The 21,453-nt window shown below is 44.3% G+C and overlaps 3 protein-coding genes across 13 annotated transcripts; 2 read left to right on the top strand and 1 right to left on the bottom strand.

Moving 5' to 3' along the window:
• Positions 1-245: 245 nt before the first annotated feature.
• LOC1278201 (MTOR-associated protein MEAK7) lies at positions 246-4,132 on the top strand. The gene is made up of 7 exons (XM_317751.4): positions 246-381; positions 598-825; positions 997-1,184; positions 1,655-1,959; positions 2,050-2,276; positions 2,347-2,529; positions 2,596-4,132. The coding sequence occupies exons 1-7, from the start codon at positions 253-255 to the stop codon at positions 2,713-2,715; spliced, it is 1,380 nt and encodes a 459-aa protein (XP_317751.3). The 5' UTR covers positions 246-252; the 3' UTR covers positions 2,716-4,132.
• Positions 3,943-5,366, bottom strand: LOC3291585 (zinc finger protein 213). The gene is made up of 3 exons (XM_555772.3): positions 4,665-5,366; positions 4,169-4,602; positions 3,943-4,073 (listed from the first exon to the last, which is right to left on the bottom strand). The coding sequence occupies exons 1-2, from the start codon at positions 4,729-4,731 to the stop codon at positions 4,172-4,174; spliced, it is 498 nt and encodes a 165-aa protein (XP_555772.3). The 5' UTR covers positions 4,732-5,366; the 3' UTR covers positions 3,943-4,073; positions 4,169-4,171.
• On the top strand, positions 5,351-21,354 carry LOC1278202 (uncharacterized). 11 transcript variants are annotated; one of them, XM_061653276.1, is made up of 16 exons: positions 5,351-5,461; positions 10,563-11,471; positions 12,662-12,894; positions 13,154-13,318; positions 14,085-14,506; positions 14,576-14,686; positions 14,748-14,897; positions 14,963-15,354; positions 15,422-15,527; positions 15,595-15,984; positions 16,049-16,253; positions 16,341-16,548; positions 16,621-17,172; positions 17,245-17,565; positions 17,647-17,984; positions 18,055-21,354. In XM_061653276.1, exons 2-16 carry the CDS (start codon positions 11,404-11,406, stop codon positions 18,405-18,407), a joined length of 4,014 nt encoding a protein of 1,337 aa, XP_061509260.1. In that variant the 5' UTR covers positions 5,351-5,461; positions 10,563-11,403; the 3' UTR covers positions 18,408-21,354. The 11 variants fall into 11 exon arrangements, with proteins under 11 accessions (XP_061509260.1, XP_061509257.1, XP_061509258.1 ...); XM_061653273.1 differs by having other exon boundaries at positions 5,429-5,567; XM_061653274.1 differs by having other exon boundaries at positions 5,433-5,641.
• The last annotated feature ends 99 nt before the right edge of the window (positions 21,355-21,453 follow it).

Raw genomic sequence — 21,453 nt, 5'->3', positions numbered from 1 at the left:
CCACTCGGGTGATATACTATTTATTCATTTACGACTGGAAGGGCAAAGGGGCGATTCGTGTAATATTCGTTGCCAATTATAAATTTTGTAATATCCTTTCACACCCTCTCTCTCTCTCTATCTCATTCTCTCTCGTCCTAGCAGCTTCTCCACACGCTTTGCACGCCAACCGCTGCGACGGTTAATGCGTCCCGGTGACGTTTTTTAATTACTAATTGCAGAAGCGCGGGCTAGTGAGGAAACAGCGAAACGATGGGAAACTCAAGTACAAAGCTGGCAGAAAAATGTTCCCTGCTGGCGAAGAGCGAAGTGCCCGTGGTGGCAAGCTCCTTTAAGCTAGTCAGCAAAAACTCGGAACGCATCAAGGAAGATGATCTCATGGTTGGTATCTCGCTTGCCGGAGCGCGGCGAGCCAACAAGTTTTGCTGCACTTTTATTTATTTTCTTTTTCTTTTCCTTTTCCGCGTTCATCTCACCCATTTCCGTTCCTTGATGTCCGGTCTTTTTTGTCGTTGTTGTATCTCTTGGCGGTCGTTGCCATTCGGAATGAACTGGCACCGTTCCATGTTGTTGACTTTGGTGTCTTACCCTCGGCAGAAATTCTGGGGCTCACAGATGGATCCCCGGTTGGCGCAGTACATCACCAACTTCCTGTTCGGACCGCTCGGTGCCCGGTCGCCGGTGGTCGAGTTTCAGCGGTTCGCCGAACTGTATGTTTATTGTGTCCGCGGCACTATAGATGAACGGATCAATGTGCTGCTGTGCAGTCTCGGGCAGCAGCCCGAATCGGAATCGACCGAAATTGCGTATCCGCTTATCAAGGAGGTAAGGGTGCAGCACTGCCACATAGTAGACCGCCTGTGGTGAAGTGAATCGATTTTATTTTATCTTTATCAAGCAACACGGAGCATGCAAATTGTTTTCTCATGCCTGCGGTTTGTTGTTTTTTTTTTTTAACTATGTCATGCTCATCATGGTTCGCTTATCGACACACAGTACGTGGAAGCGGTCGTCAGCAGCTATATGCGAGCTATCCGGCTGGAAGGTGGCCCACAGTACAAGTCTTGGGAATCGCGAGGTTTCCGCATCGTTAAGGATTGCATCCAGAAGCTGGCGGAAAGTTTAGCGTACGATGTGGTGCAACAGGGCACGCAGAAGGTTACCCGAGCCGATGCCGAACGATGGTAAGTGGAATATAATCGGACGCAGCTGACATCCTGCTGCTGCAGCGTGTACATGTAGTTCCGTAACTTGACCTGCTTTTCGTCCGGCTGTATTTCTGTTGACGCTGGGATAAATGTTTCTCGTTTTTGCTTGGTTATGAGAAAAAAGCATTTCTTTTGATGCTGGGAAATGCAAATAAGCAACGTGTTTTCGAGCGAATGCATTTGAGTTGATTGCAATTTAAAGACAATTTTATTTCTTTGGAAACGTATTTCGATGTATGTTTTGTAACATATTTTAGCAGAAAGATCCAAAATAAGCCCTCAACCAATCGATACTTTTATTCCATACCTCTAAAACGTAAAATAACCTTGATTGCGTAGTCACAGTAGTTTGTGCGTTTTAAAACTCCCTCGAGAATGTAGGAGGTGCTTTAGGTATAGACTGCTGTAGTTGAAGCCGTAACGAAACATGCATTATCCATTGGCAGGTTACATAAAAATCCTACCTTTCTTAAGATGCTGGAACACGTGTTCTCCCATCTGTACCACTATCGCAACGTGAAGAACGCCTCGGAGACGGATGGAAACGCACGGAAAAGCATCATCCCACAGGAAGCACTCCAATCCATGTTGCCCTACTGCGAGGGTCTCCAGTATGTGCCGGACTATCCGGCTTTTACCGATTTGTCGCAGATGCTGTTTATCAACTCGAATCTGCCCGGAACACAGCAGAACAAGTGGCGCTTTCTATTTTCATCGCAAATTCACGGTGAAAGTTTTTCCACCCTACTAGGTAAGAGAGTGAGAGAGGAGTTTGTTTTGAGAAATGTGTGTTGAAACTTTAAACGCATTTAACGTAAAATTTTCTTTTCGCTACCTTCAGGTCGTATTATGGACCAGGGACCGACGGTAGTAATCGTGGAGGATGCGAATGGATACATCTTCGGTGGGTATGCGACGGACTCGTGGGCACTCAGTCCCAACTATGTCGGCAACGAAAACTCGTTTCTCTTTACGCTGCGGCCCAAAATGCGATGCTTTTCAAGCACCGGTTATAATGACCATTACCAGTATCTGAATTTGCACCAGCAAACCATGCCGAATGGAATGGTACGTGTGTTTGGATTGAAAGTATCAAGCAAACTTGATTTTTATTTTTAAACCATTTTCATTTTCGTAGGGTATGGGAGGTCAGCACAACTATTGGGGCATGTGGCTGGACAGCGAGTACGGTCTCGGGGAGTGTTCCGAGTCCTGCACAACGTACAAAGGATACTTTCAACTGAGCGCTACAAAGAAATTCAACATACGCAATGTGGAAGTCTGGGGTGTTGGTGATAAACCCGTGAAGGAAGATGAAGGGGTACGTTAAACTGTAGTTGAAAACGATTAGAGGTTTTGTTGATGATCTTTTCTTTGTTTTCACCAGGAGGATGAAAAGTCGGGCGCACGGTCGGTGCTGGATGGTAATGCAGACAGTAAGGCAATCCTGAAAATGAGCGGCCGGGAGCAGTACTCGGACGGGTACCGGGAGGAGCCGAAAGACTAAGGGTTGCGAAAACACGCCAGAAAGCAAAAGTGTTTCGTGCTGGGTCGCTCGATGGAAATCAACTTGGTGGATGTAACGGATACGTTCAATTTTAACTTTCTGTAATCGTGTTCAAATTCGGTGCACATCTTGACCGATGGCTGTGGCTGCCTAAAGTCAGGGAAAAACGTGCAATGCAAACAAACGGCATCTGTCGTGGACGTGTCATGCTCTGGGACAAAGTACGGGCCAAAAAGTTGCCGCGTATGAAGTATGTAGCGTTTTAAGAACCAAAGTCTGAATAGTTTTCTTAAACGGGTTTACCATTGTAACTGTTTTTGTGTTTTGATGCTCCCTTCATCACGTTGGGGAAGAATTTATTTGATTTATTAACGATAAACATAAAACAAGATAACACCAACTTGCACCAAGAAACCATCCGTACACCCGCACTATAATCACGAGACTCTTCATCTGGCGTGAGGACAACACTAACTTGTTAGATACTGTTTTGATTTGAGCTTTTAGGCGTTCCACGTTTTACTCGACTGTGGGTTTGTTTAGATCGAAACGAAGCAAACAAGCACAACACATAAATTATTTCCCTTTGCACAGCAAAAATAGCGCTGATGATATCACGTAGCAGTATCCAAGATACGCAGTAAGATAAGTTTTACAGGAACATTTTGATTGAACTACAAGCAATGTAAATTCGCAAAGATAGCGGAAACCGCTCCTGGCGAGGAAATTAAAGTAGCGTAGTAGCATAGTGTCAGGAAAATTTTGTTTTCAATCTCTCTCTCTCTACCTTTCAACTTTAACAAAGCCTGGCTATAAGACGTGCAATGAACTAACGGTGAATAATTTAAAATATCATTTCCAACTCCTCAGTAGAAAACGGTAAGACGTTTGTACAGTTAATTTAGCTTAGTAATGTGCCCTGAATCCGTCGATGTTGTGCAATTAATTCTCCCCCTAATAGACACACACAGACACATCCGAGGTTTTCATAAATAGTGCAAAAGATGTCTATGCAGTCGGAAATTGGAGATGCAGAGATGTATTTAAGAACATCGATGTATTTATTTATGTATGTTTAATTATAAGGCAATGAGTATAGACCGCGAGGGGTTTAGTTTTGAATGTGCCATACAGGCGATGCGGTATCAAATTCAGGTCATCAGAAAATAGTGCGTCATTCGCCGCAGCAGAATTCTATTCAAATTGTTTCATATGTGCAAAAGGAAAGGCAACAAGTATCCCATACTGGGAAATCCCGTTTTCCGTATGCTATTGTATGTGGCGATCGTGACCCGCGTTGTCCGTTTATTGATATGTGTGTATGTGTGTATTTTATGTAGCAATGTCGCCATTGTTGGCTAGATGCACGGATTTGAATGAATATAAAAATATAAAGCATGTGGATTATTAAAACCAATCATATAGGAATGCGTGTTTTTTTTTGTTCACTTACCTGTTACATATTAGCTGAGTACTGTCCTTGCTCTTGTTGTTCCTGCTTGTACCGGTTGCACGCTAGCTGGGTATGGCGCGATAGAAACCGTTGACTGCCGAACAGCTTGTTGCACACCGTACAAACTATCTGCCAATCGTGATGGCCAAACGTACGCTGATGGTTTACCAGTTGAAAGGGGAATTGAAAGTTTTGGCCACACGTCGCTTCCGGGCAAACGTTCAGCTGCTCCCCGTTATGGCTGAATGCAATGTGGTACTTCAAATCCGATGGCCACCGGAAGATGGACCTACATTGATAACATCGATGTTTTCCGCCTTCAGCAACTTTGCGCATCTTCTTACGTGTGCCTTTTGGTTTGTAGGTGGATTTTGCGCGTAGATTATCATCTTCGGTATCGGCAAACGGATTCCAAAACAGGCGACAAAATTCGGCTGACGAGAGATGAATGTTTACAACTATTGAGCCGTTGGTATTGATCGGGACGAACACTTACCATCGTAATGCTGCTTAACGCGGAACAAATCGTCATTATATCTTTGCGAGAGTAAACTTCGGGGCATAATGGATGCGTTTGGATGTGGAGTATGATGTGGAATGTTCTGGTTTGCAAATTCTGAAAATTACATACTTAAGGCCTTGCCCAGCCTACTTTGATCCAGAAGCAAAATCTGGTTCTTTGAGACCGGTCTGACCCGCCACTTTCTGTCATCTCGAATTAAATATATTATTTTATGGACTAATTAACAATACATGGTGGCCTGCCAAATTGCAAAAATGCTAAGATTTTTATTAAAATTCGTGTGTTTTCATTCGACTTCTTCGGATATTCGAGATTCTCTGAAATCTTGGAACCGCAAAACCGCGAAACTCGGAAGCAGGCGGTGCATTATAGTAACGCTACTGTCCACTAGAGCGCGCGCTATATATTGAACTGTGATTTGCAAAAAGTGCTGTTGTCGGTGATTAATTTACATTTTTATTTTCATACCTCAATGTGTATAGTAAAATATGTGCTTGAAAAGGCAAGGAAAAAGAACATTTTGTTACTTTCGTAAAAAGTTTAAATGATTCATCCACAAATGACACACATTTTTCCCACCGGCACTGTAGATTGTACGGTAAAGTAAGGTTCTGCGCATGTCCACCCAGTAGTGATAACCTGGAAAATTTCTACTTGCCAGTTGCAAAAGTGTGTGTACTGGTACTGGTGACAAGGGACAGACGTGCGTCCTCACTGTGGAAAAGCGCTAGGAAAACAGAAGTTACATCCGACCACCACAGTACGGGAAGGTCAATCTCTGCTCCTCGCGCACAGTTTTTTGGCACAGCACCGTGGAAGAAGTTTTTGCAGTTTTCGCCCGCCGTCAGTGTGGGCCAATTGTGCGGACAACCGAGCGTGAGCATTAGCATCGAGAGTGTGGAAAAGTAGCTGGTGTTGCTGATGGTTTCCCTATCGAGATAGTGTGGAACGTGGGTCAATCGTAGTTTCGGCAAATGTATCGTTGTACGTGTGATAAGGAAAAAGGGGCTCACTTTCCAACGGAGACGTGGGCTTGTCATTAGGTTCAGTTTTCGGCGACGGAAAACCCGAACAGTTTAATTCGCAACCTGCGAAACAGGTCATCTGCCTGGCAACCTCATGTGCGTCTTCGGATATAGCAAAAACAAAAAAAGCATAGAAAGGATCACACTTGGTAAAGCTACAGTTCCTTATTGTCTTTGAGTCCCGTATCGTCCCGTCGCCCGAGTGAGATGAACATGGGGAATCTTGAGGCGAGCAGCGAAAAGGTGTATGAGATGAGCGGTGAGACGTAAAGAATGCGCTGAGTGTGTTAGTGTGGAAAAATCGTCTGATCGTTTGCGAGTGTTTGTGTGGTATGCATGCGGAATTTGTGAGGATGTGTGTGTGTATTCTCAGTTTCTCACACATTACTCACGCTTGCTCATCCATCCGTCCAGCTCGGTGCTCACTAAGCGTAAAACCCATGCGGAACCGTTTGGTCGTGCAGAGAGACGAAGTACGCTGGCTAGAGCTGACCTGGCCTGGCAACATTTTTTAGCCTGCCGCGTTGAACTTTTCCCTCGTACTCGTTCGACGACTTGGGATGTAAAGTATGCTAAGTCACGGTCAATTGTTTACGTATATGGAAAAATTGGCGTCACATGAGTGACAGTTTGTGAAGGTGCAGTAATGAAGGTGTATGCTTTTTTTTTGTTTGAGTTAAATTTGGAAATGCGGATGCTAAAAATGGTTTATTTCCACCGATCAATGCTGTTAGTAAGTGGCAAAAGTTTCCGTTACCAAAGGGCCTGGAAGTGGTTTATCTGGCCCTGAAACAGTTTCCCGATGCAGATTCACTCCAATGAGCGGGAATCGTACGTGTACGAGGTCGCGCCGTATGTGATCTTGCTCTGACCTCGACTGCTACCTTGAAAGAGAGCTAACCAGATGGGTGCCATGGGAGATGGAAGAATGTCGAAACCGGGACAACCATTATCACCCAGAATCTCTCGACATTCTTTATCGGCTCACGCTCATTCCTTCTCTCTCACTGCGGGAGCTCTCCCGCTTGCTCCGCGATTCGAAGAGCATTAGAATACGCGTGTGTCCCCGTATGTGCGCTGATTCCCAGACGGGTACATCGCGTGTGTATGTGTGTTTATGTTGTAAATACTATTTTTCTTGCGATGCTGCTATAGAACCTGATAAAAAGCGCACTTCGTATGCTAAACCAGGTGAGCAACGCAAACGGTACGCACGGGAAGTGCGAGCGCAAAAGTGTTCCTGCATGCCTCGATTGCGTTCCATTTACCGAAAGTGTGCTCCTCAATGTCATCACCTGTCCCAGGATGTTTGGTGTTGACGGTGAGCAGGACAGCCGAGAGACGAGAACGGGTGGCAAGAGTTGGCAAACGATGTGTGATTCGTGGTGCTGCCTCAAGCATAATCTAATTTTGTGATAAATTGATGAACTAATTTACATGGTGTGTGCCCATCAGAGGGAAGTGGATCGTTTGGTGTGATTTGTATTTTCATTTTGCTCTTGGTTGCGATCGTTGAAATATTTTTAATAATTTACCTGGCACAGCACCAACGCTTGCGTATGAGGGATGTTGTAAGATTAATCATCTGTTTAGTGCTCAGTGCAGGTTTTGGAAAATTAAGGTATCAGTACACATTGGCATGAAAATATATTTTTTTCGTAAAGCTGACGCTAATTTTTCCAGCTTAAAACTGGGTCAACTGAGTGTACTACTGATTGTATGTGTATTGTATTTAGGCGGTAAAAGACACACAATTCTGCCACCGAAACGGGAGCATAAACCGGCACATGCTTTTACCTACATACGAAATGACAACCACATTCCAGTTACTGTAGAGTGGGAAGAAAAATAATGCTAAAAAATACTATAACTCTGGTAGCTATTATTAGCCAGGAAAGTGTCGTGGACGGGCGATGCGCAAGTATAGGATCCAGGGGCAGTAAAATCGGATTGACTGCCTTTTTTGCCTTGCAATTGACTTGCATGGGAAAGTGGCGAACGGTCTCTGATGGCCTTCAAACCTTTGGATGTGGAGTTTTATTTTGGATCTGAAAAGTGAAACCATGAACGAGTAAAAACCTTGCTGCGTCGTGCGAATGCCTTTCCGCATCGATGTTCACGCCGATCTTGTTGTGTCCGTGGTAGAATTTGGTGGACGTGATGATGAGCGAATCGAGGTAAAGAGCATGCATATGTTATGTCAATGCTTTTCGTTTTCGTCAATGTGCGTAAAGAATGCCGATTTTATTTGTATTGTATATTATTTGTCAGAGACTTTTTTGTATGGGTGTATTCAGTTTATATTAAAAGCTATACTAATAATTGTTCTGTTGGACAATCTTAAATAATTTGAGATTTAAGAGTATATATCATATTAAAAACTTACTAAAGCAAACTCAGGCAGTTGTGCTGGGAGTCAGATTGTCCATTAAAACAACAACCATAGCTACAATGGAATAAATTTATTACACCAGCTGCATGCTTGCTCATCAGGAAACGCTGTCCTCAACGTACCAAGCTCCAAACACACATATAATTCATCATCCCACAATCTCCGTGGCCAATGGTTTGGATGCGCTTAATTGTCCACTCATCAAAGCTGCTCGCAACGAGCACTAGAAAAATTGCATCGATTTTGTATGACGCTGTGAACTGTGACGTTGTTACGTTACCACAGCATACAAGTCGCGTCATTTGGCGACGGCGATTGGGATCAATTGTGGATCTCTAGGTTGAAGAGGGTAGCAAAAAGACCTGTTACCATTACATTCTCAGTCGACGAACGAGATCGGCATCGAGCCGATAATTATCGTCAACCGGGCGACCCAATGTCGTATGTCGTCATCGTTGCCGTGCATCGCACCGTGTTTTCAGTCACTCTGTGACGCACACGATAACGGTAGTGTGTTTGTGCACGAATTGTTTTGCCGCGTAAGTGACTGATTACGGCGATGCCAAGCGCAGGGGGGAGGATTGGAGGTTCTGTGTCGTCAACTAGTAAATTGGTTTGATAGTGCACACAAAACACACTTTCCAGCCTACACAAACTAACATAGTTCAACTGTTTCCGGAGATGAAGAACCGCTTCAATTCCCCCTTGAGAAAACGTTATATTTTTGGATATTCTGTGTGTTTGTACTCACCCGTCTCCCCCAGGCTCGCTACAAACACCTTAACAAATGCACGGCATGTAACCGTGGTGGTTTGAGGTGCGCTCGAACTGATGGAGGCGCGACAACACGAGACACACCATCGAGAGTCAGAGTACACGGTATGATATTGGTAGGTCAGTGTTTTAGTTGACCCGATAGTTTCGCAGCGTGTGGAGGGTTTGCGCTGTTGCTGGCTCTCTGACACTCTGTGCCTGTGCTGTACCGTGTTTCGTGTTTTATTGCCAACGGTTTGGCGTGCACCAGCGGGAGAGTGGGTGTCTTCAGCTTCAACTTGAAGTAAATTACTTTGCTTTATCCTATCGAAGGGCAGCACCGTGAAGCATGGTGTGTTGTGTGAAACACTCCTTTCTCTCTCTTTCTCACTGCAGAGCACTCGCCCATCGATCAGAAGCTCAGAATGGATAGTAATTATTTAGTATTCAACTCACGAGCACGGTAGTTCGCGGCGCTCCATCGCCGTAATTCGTTTTCTGTGATCTCATCACCAAACCAACCGTTGCCGCAAGTGTGAGTGGCGTGCAATATTGTGCGAGCGTCGAGAGCGTATTAGTCAATCTATGCTGGAGCACTGCTTCGAACGGGTGTGCGCACGACTTAGACCACTGCTGCGGACGTACGGTGACAGATGCCGCAACAGCTGTGTGTTGGCCAGTGCGAGTGAGCGCATCTCCATGAGCGCGTGTGCGAATGAGTGTGTTGAATGGCTTTCGAAAAGTAAACAACCGTTCGTCCGCTTATCCATTATCGTCGTGTTCACCCCGTGTTCCGTGGCGTTCTTATCGGTAAAACCCGCGAACGCAAACGCCATCCAACATCACACACAGTAGCAGCCACAGGGGTTTGACGGGGTTTTGTTGTTCAGCTTGTTGCTTTCGGTGCTATAATTGAATCGGACGATGCTTCTTCACAGCTAAACTTATCCACTACTACAGGAAGGTATTAGATTAGTTGGTTCGTCCATCCGTTCGTTTCGATTCGATTCGGAAGTGTGCTGTACCGCGTGTGCTGTACGATATGATGACGGAGCCTGTCAGTGGTAATACGCCTAGTAATAGTGTGGGTGGAGAATGAGTTTATCTACCGAACGGTTATCGGTCTACCATATGGTGGTGGGTGCTGTTGACGCGGACCAGCCAGATATGCGGATCTAAAGCCATGCGTATGCGGCTGTGTTCGTTGATCTTGTGTACGTGTGTGTGTGTGTGTGTGTTTGTGTGTGCATGAGCGTAGAAACACTCGCGTAATACGATGCACACTTGCGCCTGGTTTGTTCCGCAAGGGTTTCTATTTTGTAGTGACGCTAATAGTTAGAAACTGGCACTTTGTCGTTTGATAAAGAAAGTAAAGTCATTTATTTCGACGAGCGCGATTACGGGTGTGTACCACAGGAAGGTGAAGAGTAAAGAGCGATCGAGCTGGTTGTTTGATAATCACTTGAGTTGAGATGTGTTTTCAACTTGTAAGTAAACCGAGCACAAGCGCCTAGTATCCGATAAGACTGTGCTATTATGCTTCGATCTGTTGGATAGAAAACTACAATGTGTAGAAAATATAGAAGAAACGAATCAAAATTAGCATTCCATCTAAATTAAACACCATTAAAAGGTCTACCGTATCACGGTCATAGCTCTATCCTGTATGTTTCGTTTATTTCTCCTTTTCTCTCTCTACAGTGCTAAATTTATTTCTACTCTGTGAAAAAAGCATAGACGGAGCGAAAGTCGTTTGATCCTGGCCATAGAGTGATAATTAAACAAGTGGAAAATGACGCTAAAGTGTTGAACGCATTAGCAGAATGCTTGGAATCGTTCAAGAAGGCTACGGTGTGGATTGGTACGCTTCTCTCATCGGTAGCGCACGGGAAACGAGGCTCGTCGAATCGATCGTTAAAATGGTGACAGAGTGCTGCTAAAAGTGAGGTGTACGTCACGGTGTATCAGGTGTACGGTGTTTGCATGTGTTGAAGGAAAATCACAATCTCCGAGCGTGAAGCCTTCGAACCGGAAACTAAAACGGAACGCTAAACGTGTACGGAAGTGTATATGGAGAGGTGGCTGTGTGTGTCTGTGAATGAATAAGAGTAAAAAGTGGATAAAAAGCCCCATTACTCAAACTGTGTGTGAATGAGAAAGAATATATATTTAAAAAAAAACTACCGGGTGAACTTAAAGTGTACATCTCGGCGTGGTGCTGGAGTGTGTACATAATGCATCCGGTGTGGAGCAGTGCTGTAGTTAAGGGATCGTCCTCCAGTGAGACAACACTGCAAACCGTCGAGGCATTACCAGTGGGGAAATGGTACCGATAAAAGGAAAGATGTGGTGAAAAAAATAAGAAGGCACTGGGATAAGAATCTAAATACCAATCGAGTGCGGGAAAGGCGGCTTGTACAGTGAAGGAGGGCCTCTGACGAGTGTGTTGTAGAAAAAGGAGCATTTTCTTGACCTGAGACATTGTCCAACAAGAGTTTTTCAGTGTGAGTGTTACGTGTGCAGGCGGGGTCATAGGTGTAAAATGGGCAACTACTGTAGTTCCGGACAGACCAAAAAGGATAAGGATAATGTGTCGGAAAAGTCCGAAGAGTAAGTATCGGTCGGATGAGGAGAGATCTTTGTTTCCGCTTATATCTAAAAACGATTCCAATAATGTTATGATAGCGAATCAGTAGCGTCCATATAAGCAATGTAGATGAAAGCAGTTTAAATATTAACGTTATACGCTCACTGTCCCGTATCTCATCTCCTTGTCGACTGCTGCTGTTAGCAAACATATTTCACACATAGCGTAACACGGTTGCATATGGCACGTCTACCACGAGCCTGCCAGCTATCGATCCGTGCACGAAGACTGAGACATACTATCGGAAAATTAAATTTTATGTCCCATTATAACCGCCTTTGCTCTACTAGGGGTGATGATTTACGTGACGATACTGAACGGTGGGCTCTATTCTGCTCTGATAAGCAGCTTGTAGCAACATGTGGGTTTTGTGTGCTACCGATGCCCATGCGTCTGGGAATATTGATCTCTGCAGCTACCTGAGGCTACCTTTTTGCCAATGGCTGAGTTAGTGCAAAGAAATAATTTGAATAGAATTAACAACGGTTCCGATTGCACTCCCGCTTCACTTGGCTAGAACTAGGGATTCAAAGGTATTGATGGCCATTATCGCCACAACACTTGCCAACACATGGAGACGCATGGTATTTTGTGGTGAATTTTAATTTCATTTATTGAATCGGTGCGGGACGACGCAATATTTGCTTGGTTTGATAAAAATAGCTTGACTTGCAAGCAAAAACTAACACCAATTCACCGTAAGCTTAGTTTGTTTTTCCACCCGAACAATCTCAATTCATTTTCGCCTCCCATTCGGCGCTTCGCCAATGGAGACGCATGGTGCTGAGTGACGGTGTGCTATTGCTATATGTGTGTGTTTGTGTTAGTTCTTCACGGTAGATTTATTATTGATGCACGGGCACGTTGGCTGTTGCATCGAACTGCGTGTTGTTTACCTTGGCCGAGGGCGTCGTTCGAGTAGCCGCTAATGTTGACGTCAGCCGTCGGCACGACGGACACATAAGTGCACGTACGGACCAATGATGGAGGTGTTTTGATTTCGCATATCATTTATCACTAACTTGTGTTTGCTTTTGAGGAAGCATCCAATGAGTTGAAGCAAGTACAGCACACAATGGCGATTGATTATTTTATTACATTTTTTCGTTGATATTGCGTTTAATGTGTTGCCTGATTGTACATTACATTTCAGATCACCATCTTATCAGCTGGCGGATAAAAACAAGGGCAAGGGGAACGATGTAAAGGAGGCTCCGCTGGCGGCTCCGGAAGTCACATCGGATGCATCGGGCACGGGCCAAATCTCAAACAGCTCCAACGTTACCAATGGCTGCAACTCGTCGACCGTGGCTGGAGGGGTGGGCGTTGATGGGGCCAGAGCTCAACCTAAAGCACTCCAGAATGTGCAATCGATGACACTGTCAGGTAAGAATTGCCGTATGAAATAAAATATACATAAAAAAAACATTTCAAGTCTCAAAAATGCAAAAAATGTCACATAAAGTTCAATAAAACTATGTAACTATATCCTGCAAAAGTACCGTTTAAAGTAATCTGCCATCACGTGCTACATTTCATACCGTACCGTACAGACCGGTGCCAGCTAGTGTGTTGAAGATAGTAATTTTTCAATCGCCAATCAACTAACCTATCAATCACAATTTGTTGTCCCACTCTTACCTAGACTCCACCGCCAACAGCCCGATGACCGTGTCGCCACCATGTGATATACCGCCAGTGCATCAAAACTTACCGCAAAACCTAACACCACTGTACGGCAAGCCGACTACTAACAGGCGCACGGATAAGTACAAAAAGATCGTTCTCTACATACTGGCCGCAGACGATGGTAAGCCCTGTTCAGCAGGTTACAGTGTGGGACGTTTTTTTAAGTGTATGGGGGATTCTTTACAACCTTAAACATGGAGCGACGTAGAACATGGAATTATTAGCAGTAGCTAGACGATGAACGAAACATTCGTTACATACACTGCACTGTAAATGGATACAGCAGCCACGAGGACTACCACAGTGGGCGTGTGGTAGAAGCAGTGATTGAATATGTGCTTGATGTAGCTCATACCACATCCTGATCTGACCTATTTTCGTCCCAATTTGCTACTGCTCCTATCCTTTCCTCCACCATCTCCAATGGTCGGTACACCTCGGTGGGAAGCGGGGATGGCGAAACGTGCATTTACTGGATTTGATTCCCTTGTGTCAATTATGGTCCCGATTTGCGATGGTTAGTTTATTTTTACTTTTGCTCTGCTACCCTCTCTGTAGCTAACGTTTCATGGCACATACATCCCCTACGGTATGGAGCAGGACGCTTCAGTACACTTGCATGACCTCCGGGTGTTTAAAAAAACTCGGCAATATCCTCCGGTTATCGCATTAACCCTTTCCGGTGTGTCTGGAGCGTTTTGGCAAGCACGAGGAAAGCGATAAAGGTCCAACAGGAAGACTTTACGGGGAGAGGGAAAAAAGGAAAATGTTTCAATCGGAATTACGACTCGCACGGCACGGCGAGTCGATTGATTCGTGGAATGTAACTGTTACTGGCAATTCCGATGGCTTACCAATGTAACGTATGCTCTTCACTATATTCGCAGGATTTCAAACAGAAAAGGCCATGCTGCGAGAGGTGTTTAAGGGGCTGAACCAGAAATGCCAGAGCCGCGGGTTTGAGCTGCATGTGGCCGATCTGCATGTGCAGCAGCCCAAGGGGAACAGCTTCGACGTGAACAAGTGGTTCCGAGGACCGCTCGAGGCACAGGGCGGTCACGAGCTGGCAGCGAACTGTTTGGCCGAAATTGCCCGCCAATCCTGTGACTCGTACCTTATTCCGGTGCTGTTCCTCGGTGGCACGCTGGGCGATCCGCTGCTGCCACTGACGATCGAAAGCCAGGACTTTGTAGCAGCCCTGCAGATGGCTGAGCGGAATCCAGCGGAACGAGCGATACTGGAGAAGTGGTACGTGCTGGACGATAAATCGCAGCCCGCGTGCTATCGGTTGAATGCAACTGCCCCACCGGTAAATAGGCGATGCTTGAAGATATATGAAGAGGGAGTTATCCATTTTTTCTTCGTTGATTGATTTCAGCCCATGTCTTCAGAAGAGTCGCAGAAGGAACTTGCGCTACTGCTGCAAACGTTGATCGATATATTTTCGAAGGAGCTGCGTGACTCTTATCTAACCACCGTCGTAGAACAGGTACCAAACGTTAATGTCGATGTGTTCAATGCAACAGTTATTATGGAATATATTTTCACAGGAAATTAACAACACCGTTTTGATCAGCCAAGAACTATCGAAACGTTGCATCTGGATCCAGAGCACAGTAGCAGCACTTAAAACGGAAGGTCAATCTTCTGTAGAAGCGGAAATGGTGCGAAGGTTAACCAACATCCAGAACGATCTGAAGGTATTTTATTTTGTTGATATCAATGCCAAATAATGTTGAATTAATGCACTTTCTTTGCATACTAGAATCAACTGTCCGAGAAGCACATCATTCGCATCCCGGCCAATATCGCCCAACCGCAGCAGGAACAGTTTGGAGCGATGCTGGACACTTGCCTATCGCTTGAGATTGATGCAATTATCGATGAGCACGTTAGCAAGTACTCCATTCCACACTGCACGCACGGTGTCGATCGACGTTTGTTGAGTGAGCTGGAGGAGGTCAATCGGCACTCGCGTGTGTTGAACGAAAATTGCGCCAACTTCAGCACGACCGAGCGGGTGCGCGAATATCTAACGTCGGCCCGGGGCAAGCCACTTGTTGTGTACGGGCCGATGGGTGCTGGAAAGAGTGTCTTTATGGCGAAACTGTCACAAAATCTGCACACTTGGCTGCCCGATTCTCATCTAGTGATAAGGTAATGCACGCTGAACTAGTCCTTATAAGCATGAGAGTATAACAGTGGTTTTGTATCTTTCTTACAGATATGCCAACCTTACTATGCAAAGCTCAGATGTTACCGGTCTGGTGGGTTCGATAACGGAGCAGATATCAGTATTAATCAAAGGAGTATCGACACGATGCCAGCATGTGAGTTTTGGGAAGATAGGAAGCCGTGAAACAACAATGGCTTTAACCATTTTGCACTTCTTCACAGACCGTTTCATCATATTCCGGGGTACTGAAGTCATTGTTAGAGAGCTCGAAGCAGCAAATTACCATCCTGATCGATTCGATCGATGCGTTGCGTGACGTGGAAGATCTTGACTGGTTGCCGGTAACGCTGCTGGACAATGTGAAGTTTGTGCTGACGGTTAGTTCCACTAGCACTGGGCATGATCTGGCGAATGTCGAAAGTCGCGTGCTGCAGCGCCTTCGTGAACGGATTGGAGACGATAGCTGCTTCCTGTATCTCACGCCCTTTACTCAGGAACAGTGGGAGGATGTGCTGTGTTTCGGAGGAGGAGATATTTACGCTGCCAACGGTGCATTGCAGCTGCCAGAAAGCTGGAAGAAATCAGACGAGAAGATTTCAATTCAAGCGAAGGTTGGTCTTAAGTTTGGTGGGATTCACGGCGTACTGAAACGCAGTTGTGTATTTATCGTTCTAGATTCTCTGGTGGCTCGGCTGGCTTGGCATTACCAACCTTTCAAACACCTCCGTTTCACACATCAGCGAGCGAGTGTTTGTGATTCTAGAGGAAAAGTTTACTGCCCCCATCGTGAGGCTGATTATGTCGTTGCTGCTCGCTTCGCGGGAAGGACTGCTCGAGACGGAAATCATTACACTTATTAGAAATTCTAACTTAGTCACCGGTACGAGGAGTTTTCTTTTCATCTTTGGCTAAATGATCTCTTCACACACACATCTTCTTATTTGAGCTGCATTTTTTTACTTTCTAGGATCAACAACAAAACAGTGGACACATTTTTGTTGGAAGATGGGACCACTATTTCTTCACAATAAGAACATTATCGTCATCGATAGGACACTGCGGCAGGTGGCAGAAAAGCGCTACGAGGCCGACATTAAGCATGCGCATCAAATTCTGTACGACTACTACGAACTGCAACCAACCGTTTTTCTCGACAAGAAGGGTAAAGAGAAGTGGTAAGTGACCATCACACCATGTCGTCCGTTTGAAATAATTACTAACGATTTTAACTCTGGTTCGAATTGCAGTTTTAACTATAGGAAGATAGTTGAATTGCCCTACCACAAGTACAAGCTCGATTCGACGGCAACCGATAGCGCCATCTTTTCCACCTCTCCGTACCTGACCGATCTAGTCTGGTTGCAAGACAAACTGATCGCTACCGGATGTGTTCATGTTTTAAACGACATTCGTCTAGTAGATAGTGCCACCAGTGCTGGTACTCACGTGGCCCTGCTGAAATCGTTCATTGAGACGCACTTCAAGGCCCTGAACTATGACGGTAATCAGCTATACTCGCTGCTATATCCGGTATTAGTAGCGGAACAGCAGCGACCCGGTTCTCCCTATGCGAACAATACAGTCGTACAACAATGGCTGAAGACTATCAACAACAGCACTGTACCGTTCCTGGAAAAGTTGGTGTTAACTGAGGGGGGAGACGAGGAGGAAAAGCAAGCAGTTGACAACATGCCGAACGTGGTTGGGTACGATCTGATCATGAACCTGAGCATTGAGGGGTACTTTGTCATTTCGCTTAGCACAGAGCGGGAAGAAATCTGCGTGTGGGACGTAGCAAAGTAAGTTGCGGGATAAAATATCAAAGAGGATACGGTGAGTTACTTTAAAACAATTTTCTTCGTTTTCCGTAGATGCCGTAAGGTACGCACACTTACTGGTGTACCTCAACCATCAGCAATATGTCCAGTTGGTGATTATGGTGTGGCGGTTCTGTGTCGTCGTGAGATTCGCATTATCGATCTGAACGAAGGCAGATTCAAGGTGACACTGAAAGGTGTCATGAACCAGAAGATGCCCTACTTTGGTCTGCACGATCCGGCGCATCTCGTGTGTCTATCGCGTAACCGCATGTACGTGAATCTGATGAACATTGAGTCGGGTGACTGTGTCACAACGTTCAAGGCGGGTGAAGATCGGTTCTTGAATTCACTCCTAGTGTCGGGTGATGGGAGGTAAGCGAGCTTGTTGAGGTACTTTTAGTGTGAGTTTTCTTACGTCTCTCTCTCTCTCTCTCTCTCTCTCTTTCGTTGCAGAATTCTTGTGTGTGGTGATGAAACACAGAAACCGTTCCCGCTGCTGGTGTGGCATTTGTCGCAGAAGAAGCTGCTATACGATCTACGCATACCGCATCACGATTTTATCACTTCACTGTCTGCTATTACGCACGAAGGCTCATACGTGTGTGTGGTTGCGAAGGAGCTGGCAGAACCAAGCCCTAACTTTATCGTGGTGTACGATCTACAGAGCGGCACACTGTTCAAGAAGTGGAAACCATCCTGCAACACGGTATCTCTTGCCATATCGCAAACTAACACCTGCGTCATTGCTGGACTCGAGGATGCAAGAATTTTAATCTGGGATCTGGTGACTGGTAAGAACTAGCTATGAACAAGCCATACGGGAGATATATTATTCATGCTGAACTAATTGTTTGATTGTAGGTAACTGCCGAAGCACCCTGGTCGGGCACAGTGCCCCGGTAACCTTGTTGAAGATAGATCCTACGGGCAAGATTCTGTTATCTAGCGATAAAGAGGGACGCGACATGTCCATACGGCTCTGGCAGCTCGATAGCGGCAATCTGCTGGCAGTGTACACCCCGGAGGAACGTATCACGACGTGTGAAATTCTTAGCGGTGGCTCCTATCTGGCACTTGCATTGGAGAACCGTCACAATCTGATCACGCTGAAACTTCGCTCAGGTAAAGATGGATCCACAGTCGATGAAGATCGAGCAGCGACAGTATACGGCAATTCCGAACACGATGGTAAGCAGTTCGATCTAAAGCAGTAATAATGAGGAGGACGGTGAGTCCTATCCTTTTCGAGTACCATTTGACGAATGAATCTCCCCAAAACGAGTGAAGGTAACGATAATGGATTGTCTTCGGTATAAGAATGTAAGTTAGAGTCAGAAGTATGGCACAAACGCAAACGAAAATTTAATTCATCCATTACAAACCCATCTCCTATGGTTAACAGAGTCGTCGTGGTAATAGAATCGAAATGGTTGCGTATTCGGAGCAATGTTCATGGAAAAACGTAGATAAATAGTAGTGCAAATGATTGACAACCAGACGCAAACTGCATGTAAATTCAGCTTCATAACACAAAAAAGAACACATATTAAAAATAATTGCACCCTAGCCATTGTGTCCCGTGCAGCATACAACCTTGAGTGTGAGCGATTCTAAATCTTCATCAAACATCTTACAGCAAAGTATGCGCGGTATGATTATCTTCCTTTATAGAGTAAACATGGATACCGTAGGAAATGAACGATGTAATGACACTGCATGATGCAGTTGTTAGTAAGAATGGCGTTAGTACTCATCAGTACTGCTCACATACGACCTGTATCTGTGTTTTAATTAGGAGAATGTTTTTCTGTACAAACTATATGTAACTGCTGAACCGAGTTTGACTCGATCGCGAATGTAACTCGCGGCATTCAACTGAGATCGCACAGTCATCGCTCAAAAAGTGGCTAAAGTGGAACCCCTCATAACGAGTACCCCATATTATGAGTTTTTCCCCGCATCATGAGCAAATCTTAATGGTCAACAAATACCTCTCTTAACGAGTAAAATCTCACATAATGAGCAATATCATTTGTGTTCCTGGTCTGTTTCAAGCATCATTCGGACAACATTGTGGCTCTACAGAAATAGTGAGCTACAAATCTCTTCTAAATTATAAGTATTATGAAGATATTGTTCATTTTTCAAATGCATTTATGCCCTTTATACCAGCACATTTGCGTTGCTGAAACCAATTATTTCACTTTTCATACAAATTATATGAAAAAGAGCCTCTCGCATAGCGACTGAGTCACTGGAACGGATTAAACTCGTTATATGGGGGTTCACAGTACATTATTTTAACGAAACGGAAGGACGGATCCTCGTGGTCTACAAGACGGAAGGACGGAGAAACGATTTCAGTTTTTGCTTTTGACCTTATTGTTGAACTTTCGACGGCGAAATTATAATTTTCTGCTATCTGAATGTGATCGAATAAGTATCGTTGATTATTGTTTAGTTAAATTAAGAAGAGCAAGTGCGTGTGTGTTGTGGTGGATGTGATGAGAATGAATTGGTTAATATTTGGGCTTAGAAATAATTAAAAATTGTATTGGTTAAGCAATTGGTTTCGAAGATAATTTAAACTCATTTTTATGTGATTTGATTTTTATTTATGTATTGGCTGTTTGGCTGTTGGATTGAAAACATGACATTTAGCAAGCGCCACACGTTGTTCTACGTTTTGTATAGTCACATACTAAAAACCGTGTAGAACCATAATCCATAATGTTGCAAACTATTTCAACCCATTTTTTACAGTAGAGACCATTTCGTTTGCGTATGTTGAATGAAACTTTTATACATTTTTTACACATATTGGCCTCCTCTTGTGTGCGCATAGGGTAGGCTGATAAGAAAAGCAAAAGAAAACATAAAATTAAACCTATCTTATACACTCTCTGCACAGTCTTAGGAAATCTGCCATAGTGCAATAGTTGTAAAACGTATCGCGTAAGGTAAGGACAAAAAACAGAAGCAAATAGTAGTTGTCATATCTATTAAAGCAAACGCAAGCAACATAAGAAACGTTTCGAACCATTTCACCATATAAAAAAGCAGACATAACATACCAATAATAACATATAATGCAGTTTGATCATCGTCTAGAATGGTAATCGGCAAATAGTCCGTAGCTAGCAGCAACAGTGTGCAATATAACATTTATAATAGTACAGCCATAGCATGAACCATACACACCCAGCCAATGCGCAAGTGGTTTCCCTTAGCCCAAGCCTTCTGCCGCCAATATCGTGTCACCAGACTAAGCAAAAATTATTACCCTTAGAGTTCATCTCATCTGGAATGAGACATTGAGGCTGGTCCTTGATATGAAGTCTTGCAATGCAATCCATCCCACGCCCGGAAGCAAACGCTCCTGAACTCAATTCAACACTCTCAACGCTCGAGAAACCACCTCCCTAATTACAGCTGTGAAACAAAACCAGGTACTGTAGAATAAGCCGACCGTCGGCAGTACGAAACTCGTGTAGACGTTAAGATGGGTGTGATAGTTTGAGATACGAGGTTACGTTACAACCGTAGCAGAAGATGGAGGTGGGATGGATAGTGTAACAAAGATCGAACACTTTTAAGTAGCTAAATAGGCGTGTATATCTTATATGTGTGTACGTGTCCCTCATCCCACGTGGTACCACGATGAAGAATAACACTTCTTGTGAAGGAGAGGAAAGGAAAAAGCGAAAAAATGGGAATAGAAATCAAAACAAAGTAACGCCATACCGTTCGTTGAGAAAGGAAATGTAGCGCAAAACAAGGGTTAAGTAAACACTATGCTAGTATGACAAAACGCACAAGTAAATGAGGTAAACTATTAATATACGAAGCGAAACGGACAAGTAGAAGGAAAAATATATTAAGGATTGAAAAACTAGAAACAAGAAACGCAACACAACATATAATGCGATGAAGTACTATCAATTTTTACGTAAAACCTTATAAGTAATATTGTATTTGTTACTTTTGATTTATGAATGTGTGTATGTATTTGCAAGATGAAAACCAGAATACCCAGAAAAACCAAGAAAAAAATATTATACGTATATATATATCACGAAACCGAACAAGTGAAACGTTGTAACTGGAGCAAACATTATAAACTGGCGAAAAAGAAAATGAATAATGAAACTGCTGATTGGAGCAATGTTTGTTTTACTTTATATTTCGTGAAAAACTGAAAGAAAATTGGATTGTTTGAAGTAAGGTTCGCAGCAATATCAGTGCGAGAGCTATAGCCTC

This window comes from Anopheles gambiae, chromosome 3 (assembly GCF_943734735.2).
Source record: "Anopheles gambiae chromosome 3, idAnoGambNW_F1_1, whole genome shotgun sequence".
NCBI classification, from domain to species: domain Eukaryota; kingdom Metazoa; phylum Arthropoda; class Insecta; order Diptera; family Culicidae; genus Anopheles; species Anopheles gambiae.
Note: the sequence above shows the minus strand (reverse complement) of the source record. Positions and strands in the feature narration are given on the sequence as shown.

Excerpts from the sequence above, each read along its gene's own strand:
- LOC3291585 (XM_555772.3), bottom strand. The coding sequence starts at position 4,731 with ATGCCCCGAAGTTTACTCTCGCAAAGATATAATGACGATTTGTTCCGC. Across the intron at positions 4,603-4,664 it reads CGTTAAGCAGCATTACGATG|CCGAATTTTGTCGCCTGTTT; the intron begins GTAAGTGTTCGT and ends ATCTCTCGTCAG.
- LOC1278202 (XM_061653276.1), top strand. The coding sequence starts at position 11,404 with ATGGGCAACTACTGTAGTTCCGGACAGACCAAAAAGGATAAGGATAAT. Across the intron at positions 15,528-15,594 it reads TATCGACACGATGCCAGCAT|ACCGTTTCATCATATTCCGG; the intron begins GTGAGTTTTGGG and ends ACTTCTTCACAG. Across the intron at positions 17,985-18,054 it reads AATCTGGGATCTGGTGACTG|GTAACTGCCGAAGCACCCTG; the intron begins GTAAGAACTAGC and ends GTTTGATTGTAG.
- LOC1278201 (XM_317751.4), top strand. The coding sequence starts at position 253 with ATGGGAAACTCAAGTACAAAGCTGGCAGAAAAATGTTCCCTGCTGGCG. Across the intron at positions 1,960-2,049 it reads AAGTTTTTCCACCCTACTAG|GTCGTATTATGGACCAGGGA; the intron begins GTAAGAGAGTGA and ends CGCTACCTTCAG. Across the intron at positions 2,277-2,346 it reads AAACCATGCCGAATGGAATG|GGTATGGGAGGTCAGCACAA; the intron begins GTACGTGTGTTT and ends TCATTTTCGTAG.